Here is an 11,656-nt window from a genome sequence, read left to right on the forward strand (position 1 = left end):
CGCTGCAGCCCGGGAGGACCGCGCCGCCCGAGGCCGAGATGTGCCCGCTGCGGGGAGCAGGGACCCACACAGCCAGGGCTGGGCTGCGGGCCCGGGACACGGGGCCTCGCTCCTCGCACCCGGTGTCTGAGGAACAAGCGGCTCCGGCCAGAGCGCAGCCGGGCCCTGCGGACACCACAGCCGCGGGAGGCCCGCACCACACGCCCCGCGATCCGGTGCGGTATCTTTAGGCCCAGCGGAAACGAGCGCTGCTGCAGTGGCAGCACCGCCCCCCGGCAGCCAGCAGGGCTCCCCGCCTGCGCTGCTAGGCCATCTCGACCAGGACTGGGAGTGCGAGCGCAGCGCCCACGGTACAGAGGAGCACGCGAGAGACTCGGGCACAGGTTTACCCGCTCAGTCGCTCTTGAGCCACCTCTTTTTTTCATAGTGCGCTAGGGTCACTTGCTGAGCTGCTGATTCCCATCCACCCTTCCTGGCGCAGGGGCTGCAATCACAGCACACGAGACTCCACGTTAAGTGTGTGTGGGTTTTAATTCTTTACTGCCTGGTTACAAACAGCTCAGTCCAGTGGGGGGGGGGGGGAACTGCTCAGCCCGGACCCTACAGGTACAACAGCCGGTAGTCTGTGTCACATGTTTGAACCAAGTATCATGATCCTGTTTGGTATCTTTAAGCCCAGTAGAAACAAATCCAGCAGTGGGATCACAGTGTCAAACACAGCAAAGTGGGGTCTTAATGACAGCCAACAAAAGAGCACCAGTGAATGCTGCTCCTTTGGCAGCACTGAGGTCATTTCCATCAGTGACATGAAAACATTGTCCTCTGTGAGTACACAGGACAGAGGAGAAGATAAGAGGGCAAGAGAGAAACTCTTAGGCACTGGGCTCATCCAGTCAGTCACTTTTTAGTCATGCATAGTTTTTCATAGTGCCCTGCCTTAGCATGGTGATAGTTTTGGTTTTTGCTGTAATGGGGAGGCTGAGAGAATCTAATTCTATTAGGAAACCCAGGAGAAATCCCAGAGAGTATTTATAAAACCCAGAAAACTGGGCCCCTTTTGCTATACTGTAAGGCAGGCTCCTGTACTTGGGGAAATGTAATGTTGTGTGAAGTTCACTCCAAAGGCTCCATGTTCTTGTACCCATTTTGGGATGCAGCCTTCAATGTCTTCCAGGCAAAGGTATGGATGGCACAGATGCTCAGCTCTCTTCTCCTTTTCACCGACGCTGGTTCAGTCCTGTCAGATTCTTTATCTTTTGCACAAGAGAATGGAACAGCAATGAAAAGACCCAGAAAGTTGTGAATACCTGTTGCCGATGTGTACAGTGGCTGCCTGTAATTGTTCTTTCTAGGTGGCTACAGCTCTGCCTTGATGGAAAGGGATTAGTACGTAAGATACCAAGCAGAGCTGATGTCTAGAAAGAATTCTTCAGCACTGACAGCTCACTATCACAGCTGTCTAATGCAGCTGTTCTCTGAAATGGCATCCTTTCACCCATCTCTGTAATGGTGGCATCATTCTCTCCAGTCAATGAAGGCTAGATATGGCTCCCTTTAGAGTACACTGAACATCTCTATGCACTAGCTAGAACCGTCCTTTGGACTATGACCCCTCTTCCTGATTCTCTAGGGTCAATGTGGATTGGGTAACTTCCACCATTAAGACAGAGTGCAACTTTTGAACTACTCAGCTGACCCTATGCGTTTCTCTTTAGATCAGTGGTTTGCAAACTTTTTAGACTTGAGGCAAATCTTGAAAGACTCAAGTCATCCTTCTTAGTTTTCGCTAGTTTTTTTGACAATAGAAAAATAATATAAAGAGTCTTCTGTTGCAAAGAGCTCAGAAAGACTACAGCAGGTCAGAATGTTTTTGGCACTGTGGATTCCTGTTTGAAATCTACCCAGAGAAGCTGTGGAATCTCCATCCTTGGAGGTTTTTAAGACCTGGCTAGACCTGGTTTTTAAGAGCCAACTAGACCTCTCCACCATGGAGGTTCTTAAGACCTGGTTTTTAAGACCTGGCTCATCCTTGGCTGCGATGATCTAGTTGGGGATGGTCTTGCTTTGGGCAGGGGGCTGGATGAGATGATTTTCTGAGGTCCCTTCCAACCCTCATTTTCTATGATTCTATCTCTGGGTATATCTTGTGAATCATGTGTAGGTGTTTGCACACCTAACAGTGCTAATATTGTTACACCCCACCACACCCTTAAAGCTGCAGCACCCTAGTTGAGAATCACTGCTTTAGATTAATCCTGCAAAGTATTTCTCATTTTATGCAACTATGTTAATAGATGGAAAACAACTGCAAACATAAAATAAATCTTCAAGAAAATATGCTTTGGAAGCAAGTGCAAATGTGGTTAAACTACAGGCATGAGATTTGGCATAATGAATCAATGTAGCAGGCACATATCTTTTTTGTAGAGGATCCTAGAGTCCTTTCAACAAACATCAGGAGAAATACTATACTAACAGGTGCCAGTTATGAAAGAACTAATCTAATCCACAGGTGAAAGGGGTGGGATTAATCCTTGTGCACTGCAAAACAGTAAAAAAAATGAATGATTCATTCTCCAGACTATATCATCTTCCTACTCACATAAAAAGAAAATCCGTCTTCTAGCAAGAATGCAGCTTCACTGTCATAGGTAATTGTGTATTGTCAAAACCAATCAATTAAGAAACACAGTGTTGACAGAGTATTCTTTTTTTTTGCTGAAGTAGTACTATAATCATAATATATTCTATTCATTTAGCACCTTTTATCCCAAAAGACCACCAAGCACTTTATAAAATCACCCCCACGACAAAGGAATCACTACCTACATCTCAGAAATGCAGCCACTGTTGAGATGGAACACAGCCATTGTTTAACACTACCAAGAGGTTACACCATTTAGAGAAGGATTTTGTATCAACTGAAACTGTAGCAGTTTAAATAAGCAAGATATAATCCCCTAGGCAGTCACTTGGCCAGAGTTAAAGGACAGACATCCTGACTCTTACAGAAAGTGCTTGAGGATTATTTAATAAGATGAAGTAGTGAGGAATTATATGCATCTATACATACTCAAACAGGAATTATGTACACTCATATATTTAATAAGATACTGAAGAGCCACTGTCTTCTAACCTGGGATGAAGAAGAAACCAACATCAAACCTGAAAAGGAACAGAAACAATCTCACTATTTTCAGTGTTACTTACAGTAACTGCAGCTCCCATTAGACCTTGGACAAGTGCTTCTCCTGTTGCCTGTACCTGGGAGACATAAGGAAAACATAACCTGTAGCTTTCTTTTGCCTTTATCCTCGTGTATGATTCAGCAGGAGGGACTTATTACAAAGGAATGGGAGACAGCAAGTGCATGTTACCTGACTGGAAATAGTCACATATGCCAAATACTGCAGTGAAACAACATCTGAGCATGGACACAGAATGGGAAGCATGGGAGACTACATGGGACAACCAGCATGGGGGCCCAGGGACACCCAGAGGCAGGTAACATAATAGTGGTTTGGAAGTAGGGGAGGGATTCACCTGGGTAATTATTTAAGTCTGGCATTAAATAATATCTCAGTGTAACAATTCTGCTGGGGTTGCATGGAGGTGTACAGAGTGTTGCCGAGCCCATAAAATACAGGTACTCCTCATGTAACGTCGTCCTGGTTAGCATTGTTTCGTTATTACATCGCTGATCTATTAAGAAAATATACTTGTTTAAAGTTATGCAATGCTTGATTAAAATGTTGTTTGGCCACTGCCTGCTAGTAGGTAACTACTGTGATGTAATTGGATTCACTTAACGTCATAGTTACGTTCTTGAAAATATGACTTTAAGCGAAGAATAGCTGTATATCAACATTTCTTGGTACTGTGGTCAGTGCATTTTCAGTTCGTAGGTGTGCTTGCTCTGTATTAATGCTGAACCATATCCCTTTCTTTACAAACCATCTGTGATAAGGGTATGCTCCAGCTGCCTATATATCCACATTAATAGCATTACCTGCTTAGCTCTGTGACCCATGTTCATGGCATCAGCTATTCTGTTTTCCAGGAAATGCCAAGTTTCTTCAAAGTCAGGGGATGAGTCCTGCACCATTACTAACTCTGTGGTGTTGTAGATGCCAGCCAGCACAGCCCGACGAGTGTACCAATTAATCTGCAAGAACAAAAATCAGAAGAAACAAGTTTAACTTCTTGTCAGTAAGAATGCAGCGCTGGGAAGAGAGAGAGCTGAAACAGGTTGTTGCCAAATGGATGTCCACTGTCTCAAGGTGAGCAAAAACTGAAATTTAGGAATCTCTCTTTCATATTCTCCAAGATTATCGGGAGACTTTCAGAAACAGCTTGGCACAGACTCTGAAATGTCATCCATGACTTTTTAGACATCATAAGGGACTTACATTTCCTGTTGTGATCACAACCTTTCAGTTGCTTTGTGGTTTATTACTTTAATTTTTTCTGTTATCTTATTTATTTTCCATTGCAGCAGCTATTTTATCCTCGCATAAATGAAGATTATTAAAGTAGTTTGTTAAGATGGTTCATTTAGCTCTTTCCACCTCTACTTATACATTAAAATAACTTATTAATTGCTTTAATTAAGGTTATAAGTTACTTCACTTTTATTTCCTGCCAGAAAGATGAAGGCTTTAATAAGCTACTGGTATTTCTGGTAGATACTTTAATGATTTTCAAGGAGAATTTGCATGTGCTATCATCAATGGTGGAGGAAGCGGCTAGAAGAGAAACATTTCTTTCCAGCTGATGAATGTTTGGATCAGTTTTTCTGTCACTGAGACAGACTAAAAGAATATCTCAGAAATGTTGTTTGGGTCTTTTTTTTTTTTTTTTTTTAAAAGAATACCATTGTTATAACAAAGTTGAAGAAACTTGGATCTTTTAGTTTTGTTTAAGTACTACCAGTTGGAAAGCTACAGGGTAAAGTTTTCAAAAGCATGCAAGGTAGAAATCTACATTCCATTTTCAAAAACAACTTGGTATTCCAAGTTTCAATGACAGTCAAATGGGACGTAGGCTGCAAAGAATTAATTTTACTTTCTTATAGTATTTACATGCCAAAAACACACACAGGCACCCTGTCTAACTGCAATTCTTCTACAAATCCCACCCTGAGCTCCTATCTTCATGGCAAAGAAGAATGTTTTATACTAAGACCTAGTACTATACAGTGTTGAGAGGTGAACTAATCTGTTTACATGGTGTAAAGACTTACATCTGTGGACTGGTCTCCTGCATAATGCCACATATCATCAACCATGCTAGTGAGGAGGTTTAGGCTGGATGGGATGTTATGTGGGAGCAGAAGAATGCTGAGAGCCTGAGAAGGAAGGGAAGAGACAGAGTAAAAAGTGAAACCTGCAGCATTAAAACAAATCAGCAATTGTTCTCCATGCTTTAGTATCTTTGCTACCATCCTGTCCCCACCATCTTGTAGCTCATACTGGTCTTTACCTTGCAGCTAATCCCTAAGTAGCTGAGTTTGTCACAACCCAATTCGGGTTCTTCTTCTAGCTTTTATTTGAAGAATGTAATATGTATGCACTTCAGTGACAGTCACACCATCATCCATCTCTCTTCAAAAAGAGAGTATTTTAACTTACACAATATGCTGTTTTCTTCCATTCTTTTGGGACAGCTGGATTAAGCTCTAGAAACACCATCACCAACAAAGGCGGCTATTGAAACAACACCCTTTGCTAGGGGAACAGAACATTTCACCTGCATCAAGCCCCTAGTTTCCTCTAGGTCTCAGGTGGAAAGAGGCTAAGTCCACCAACTGTCAGCATCACAGGCTGCCCTCCTGTTTTTGAGTGTTTATCATTAGCACAATGCAGATTCAGTTGCTTGAAATAAAACAACACTTTAACATTTCCAAGTGTTAGATAATTAAAATGACGAAACAGACTAATTTACAATTTGACTACAAGAGCAACTCAGCACAGAAGTTGAATTCCTTGGAACTCCTGAATATTTGTTCTTATGGAACTGCAGGAAATGGCCAAGTGCTAAAGGGCATCTCTGTATGTCTGCCATTTGCTACCTTCCCAGCATTCCCTTCTTCATCTTCAAGGGAACTAATATAGGTTTTATATGCAGCCTTGGATTGGCCTGATGGATAGGCTAATGTACCTGCTAAGGGTCATAGTAAGTTAAAAATGCCTGTGTGTTCATTTTGTACCTGGGGCCAACTCTCAATGTATGGAATCAGCATCTTCAATCTGGCTTCCACTGCATCTCTTAAGAACTGATCTGTCTTCTTCTTCCTGGAAAAAGAAAAAGAAGGATATCTGATGTGAGACTGAACTTAAGTTACAATATTTATCTAGCCTCAATGGATGGCACAGAAAGCTGTGCATTCTTCCCATCTCTTAAACTTAGGCCCAGGCTGGTTTCATTTTACATTATTTCACCTGAAGTAATGGACTCACTGGATAACCCCTCTGCCAGAACCCCTGATGTGCATGTCACCAGGAAGCCATGTTTTCAAGTATGATACTCACTCTGCCTGGCCCAGCTGTACCAGTTTTTGGTCTTGCTGTAGCAGCTCCGAGAGTCTGGAGTTGCACTGGGATACAAAATGGAGGACCAGTTCACTGCCATCACTGTTAAACATCCCAGCTGCTGCAACAGAGAGACCTAGTGACTGTAGGACAGAAGGAAGAGACTGAGATCAGTAATTTCCAAACAGATACTAGGGAATGCTGCTCTTTATTTTGTTAGGGAATGCTGCTCTTTATTTTGTTTTAAATGTTACATCACTTGAATTCAAACCAAAAAAGAACTACATCACAAAGTGCTTCCTGTATCAGTCTCATGCCAGTGATTCCATTTCACTGTTGCTCTGTATTCTTTATTATCTATGTTATCTTTGATATTATCTTCTGGTTGCTGAATACACAACTGGTTTTGCCTTATGCCACCAACCCACTCCTTCCCCTACATGCTGATGTCAGTGAGATTGCACAGGTATAAATAAGGGAAGAATTTGGGCCTGGGTCTTTTTGAATTGCAACTTTGACTAGTACCCTACATGTTCTTTGTTATTCTCACTATGTACCTTGGCTCCCTCCGCAACAGCATCTGCTGTCCAGCTATGGTCAGGCACAAATTCCAGCGCTGCTGTCAATATTCGAAGCTGCAGCTGCTCTTCACTCTCATAGTCCTCAGACTCTTCACCACCATGACCAGTGTAACTACAAGAAGATATCATGCAAGTAAGGAATCCTACCATCAGTCATTGAAAATGTGCATTCTGCAGCCCGTTCTTTCATTGCTACTGGCAGATGCATTGTTGATTCAGTATGTATTGTTCTGTGCTTTTCTTTACAGGTCTGTTAATACCAAATCCCCACTTTCTCTAAAATACTTTCCCTTTCTGAAAAGGGGGTATTCAGTTCAGTTCATGCAGGAGAAGGAAAGAAAAGAAAAGAGGAATGGATGTGGGGAATAGGATAGGACTGGATCTAGCTTCCCTGAGGGTTGTTTGACTTTGAATGTTCCTAGTTTTTTTACTAAAAATGTGTGTATCACAAATCTTGTGCTTATGGACAGAAGGAAAACCATAATGGCCAAATTTACAACAATCTAAAACTGAAACTTGTGCTTTGCAGCTAAGTGAGAGTCTTCCTTGGAAACTATTCCTGTTTTGCTGCTATGATACCCAACAGTACTTGCATTCCCAGAATAAAACTGAACCCTAGCCTCCCAGGTATGGAATTCTGGATTAAATCCAGAACCCCTGACTTTGGAGTGCATTCTATATTCGGTAAAATGAGCTCCCCAATCTCTTTCCCAGCAGAACAATCCAGGTAATGGCTGTGCAGTTACCTGGGACGTGAGGCACGCGGCTCCTGGTGAGGCTGGTCACCTGTTGGGTATGTTTCAAAATGTTGCTGGGAGGACGATGATGGTGGCTCATGTTTTTGCTCATCTGAGATTTTGCTCACCACAGCTGAGGCACGGAAGGTACGCTGTGAAGAGTACAAATGGCATCTGACCACTGAAATGGAAACCAGGAGTCAGCTGGTCATGGGTCTCCTTCAAATGAGGCAGGTAGGGGCATTTAAGGTGAATGTGAAAAAGAGCTATGGCACATACAGTCAAAAAGAAACAAGACTCCTAGATATAGTTTCTTCCTCCAGCAAAATGGTTTTCTTCCTGTAGCTAACTTTTATGTGTTGAAAATAAAGGGACAATATTGTGTGGTAGGGGAAAAACAATTCTGCAGTCTATGACCTTATTTCAAATACTAGGTACTGTAGTTTCACAATCTCGCACTGGAAGACAAGCAAACATTGACTAGAGGTGACCACAGCCTCACTTTTCTCCAATTTCTTTCTACTGTGAAACCAGTTAACAAAAGGAAGTACAGAATCACTGAGTTTAGGACAAAGGAGTCAGAAGTGCTCATCAGAGAGGCGTTAACCTTGCCAATACTACATCAGACTTATGATTTATACAAAGACAATACTCTGTATGTATGACTTACACAAAGGCACTACATCTCTGAGCTTAAGCTAGACCACAAAAATATTTTTCCATTAGCAAAACGAGACTTTTTAAATCTAGTCTGCGTCCCTCTGAGGAAGACAAGCTACTGATATGACACTGCCTGCACTTAAAAGTCTTGGATTTTTTAGCTAACCTGTTTACCTGACTTGAGTTTGCAAATAAAAATTACCTCTTGCTTCAGTTTCTTAAATGTCATGCACTAACAGGTGACAGAAGATATGAATGAGCTGGCTGACATGCAGCTTAATGCTTTCTCTGGCTCTGCATGCAGTCATGTCCCCAAGTGCACTTGGGAAAAAATGTGCATGGCATGTTATGCATGTGTCAGGGCAGGAACAGGACAAGGGACGCAGTTAAAAATCAGTTCTCATTTCCAGCCTCAGGATGGACTCCTCCACTTCTCATTATTTCAGATCAGTGGCTTTGCTACTGGACAGTAACTCTTCTGTCTTAGCCAGGATGAAGTTCCGATTCCGGCTAGCGGGCAGGTGGGCGCAGTGAAAAGGAAGGGGTCCCTATGCCAAACCCGAGTGCTGACTCACAGATCCACTGGGTCAGACATTGCCCAGCCTGTCTGCACTGCTGTCCCACAACATGGGTTAGCTTGGAGAACAAGTTCAATGGGCAGCCTCAAAGCTCCTTTCCTGGCCTGAAAGTGCTGCTTGGAAAATGTCAGGTCTCAGCATCCACTTGATTTCTGAGTACGGACAAACAGCAGAGCTGATCAGCCAGCAAGGAGGTGCCTAGCCCCGCAGTCCCTGCGTGCCGTCTCGGTCTGTGACTCGTGTCCCACGCCCAAGGGTGATGTGACCCAGCAGCAGCCGGGGGGCTGCCCGGACGTGTGCTGAGTCCGTCGGGGCCGCTCCCTGCAAGCCCCACAGCCCCGTCTCCTCGGCCCCGCGTCCGGCGCAGTCACAGGCACAGGCACACCCCGCGAACAGCAGCCTCAGCGCCCCCTGCCGGCACCCACCCGGCCCCGGCCCCGGCCTCACCCGCAGGGCAGCGCAGCAGCCTCCAACTCGCCCGCCGCAAGCCTCCCAAGGCCGCTACCGCCGTCGCCATCTTGGGAGCGGGCAGCCTGGCGCGCGGCGCGTGGGGTGATGACGTCAGCGGCGGGTGACGCTGCAGAGCGGCGGCAGCTGCAGGAGACGCAGGTGAGTGTGGTTATGGCGCAGGCCTATTCTTCCTCCTACTCCCCCGGCGCGAGGTAGGGAGGTGATGCCGCTAGATGGGGGTCCCTTGTCCCCGGCCGGCATTACAGCAGGTCTTCGGTGGGGGTCGCCTCCCGCACCGCGCTGCGTTCGGCCTTGCTCTCTTGCCCGGGTCCGACCTGCCTCCGGAGGGTTTGGCCTGGGCACCTCAATCCCGCCGGCTCGTCCTGGGCCTGCGTCCACCCTCGGCTCCGCCGCGCGGTTCGTACCGCGGGGCGTTGAGGGCCCTGGGCCTAGGGCTGCTGGAGCACCGTTCAGCTTATCGGGGGCTCCGGGCGCACGGCCCTGGAGAAGCCCCCGGTCGCTGTCATGGCGCTCTCCTGGGGCAGGCCGGTGCGGCGGGGTGGTCACAGCGCTGTGTCCGCCAGCAGGGATCTGCAGATCAGAGGACTGGAGCATCTCTTTGACGCTGATCTGGGAGAACGGGGGCGGGAGAGCAGTAACTAAAGAAGCCGTCTGGGAAGAAGGGTATTCCCATGTCTCTTGATGATGCATAATGTTTAGGGTTAATGCCACAAAATACTCTTCTCCCTGTCTCACTGATGTGTGTACATGACTCCCATGAATATTATATGTTTATCAGGCAGGCAAGGAGTAACACCAGTGATTCATCCACTAAACAGGCTCTCCTTTGCGCTGAGTGAATTGGACTTCTTCCAGCCCCCCTGGAGGAACTGTTCATTATTTCCCATTGTTTGCTTTTACATGTTGTCTGTGGCATTGCGCTGTGTACTGCGCTTGTGCTGCTGATCCCTGTAAACACTTGCCTGCCTCTGGTCCACAAAGAGGTGTAATTGCTTTGGCCTGCATTGTTAACAATGCTTGCAGGAAGGACTTGATTTAAGGTGCTCTCCAAAAATGCTCTGCTGAGCCCCAGCTCAGTCGCATCCTGCAGCTTTGCTGTGGTTCTTAGCTCTAAGCCAGTGGTCCCCAACCAATTCATCCCAATCGACTGTTTGATTGCGGAGCCCCTAACAGTTGATCTGAAATCAGATCAAACTGTCAGAGGCTCCGCGGTCCAGAGCGGCGGGACACGTGTGGGGAGCAGCCAGGACACAGTCCAGGAGCAGCAGGATGCATGTAGCTGGGCTGAGCTTCACCCCCTGCCTCCAGGGCCAGGCTGGGTGTGTGCGATGATCCCTCTCTGTGTCCCTTGCCACTGGGTGAGTGGGGCCCCAGCCAGGCTGAGGAAGGTTGGAGCCTGGATGGCATGTATTTCCCCCCCCCCAACGTGTGTGTGAGGTAAAGCCGCTGCCGCTGTGCGCTTGGCTTTGCGCCTCAAGATGGCAACACAGGTACTGTGTCTGTTCAGCTCTTGGTTTTTCTGTTGAGACTGCTTATAATTATGATGGTTGTGATGGTGGTTTTGGTGAATGTTTGGTAGGTACCAGGTGGTGTGGTGTAATTCCTGTTAGTGGTCATCACTTTGCAGCAACTCTCATAGCTACGGGCCAAGGCCAGACTTGATCTTCAGTGTTTTGCTTTATTTATTTTTTTAAGGATATAAGGTATCTTTCACCTCAATTCTAAGTCCTTTTCTTCTGCAAGGTTTGAACTAATGACTTTAAGAAAATTCAACAGCTATTTCTGAGTGCTTTTAAAGTGCTGCTGAAATGGTAGATTAATTTAGAGATGGATAGAATGGGACCATTAACCCTGACATTTGATAAAAGTAATCAGTTAAATATATAACTGGAATTTGCAGCTGATTTCACTTGAATCTACATTTTTTATTTTTCCAAAGAGTGCCCACTTGTAACTCACACCAGGGATTAGAATCAGTGAGGGGGAAAAACCTTTTTCATTACTGGCACACTCATAGATTTCATAGACATCAGGGCTGGAAGGGACCTCGGGAGATCATCGAGTCCAGCCCCCTGCCCAAAGGGCAGGAAGTCAGCTGG

The 11,656-nt window shown here is 45.7% G+C and overlaps 2 protein-coding genes across 3 annotated transcripts in view; one reads left to right on the forward strand and one right to left on the reverse strand.

Annotated features, from left to right (window-relative positions):
• Positions 1 to 515: 515 nt before the first annotated feature.
• COQ9 (coenzyme Q9) lies at positions 516 to 9,639 on the reverse strand. The gene is made up of 9 exons (XM_019535517.1): positions 9,534 to 9,639; positions 7,858 to 8,029; positions 7,088 to 7,223; positions 6,531 to 6,673; positions 6,209 to 6,293; positions 5,243 to 5,347; positions 4,010 to 4,165; positions 3,211 to 3,264; positions 516 to 1,253 (listed from the first exon to the last, which is right to left on the reverse strand). Exons 1-9 carry the CDS (start codon positions 9,601 to 9,603, stop codon positions 1,218 to 1,220), a joined length of 957 nt encoding a protein of 318 aa, XP_019391062.1. The 5' UTR covers positions 9,604 to 9,639; the 3' UTR covers positions 516 to 1,217.
• The window catches only part of CIAPIN1 (cytokine induced apoptosis inhibitor 1), a 19,413-nt gene continuing 17,377 nt past the window's right edge, over positions 9,621 to 11,656 (forward strand). Inside the window, exon 1 of one of the 2 annotated variants that reach the window (XM_019535518.1) lies at positions 9,621 to 9,695. The gene's annotated coding sequence lies outside the window, so the exon portion shown is untranslated. Of the gene's footprint in view, positions 9,696 to 9,859; positions 9,885 to 11,656 lie in introns of those variants that run through there. The other variant, XM_019535519.1, reaches the window with a different exon arrangement.

Source organism: Crocodylus porosus, unplaced genomic scaffold (assembly GCF_001723895.1).
Source record: "Crocodylus porosus isolate Cpor-Errol unplaced genomic scaffold, CroPor_comp1, whole genome shotgun sequence".
Classification (NCBI taxonomy): Eukaryota; Metazoa; Chordata; order Crocodylia; family Crocodylidae; genus Crocodylus; species Crocodylus porosus.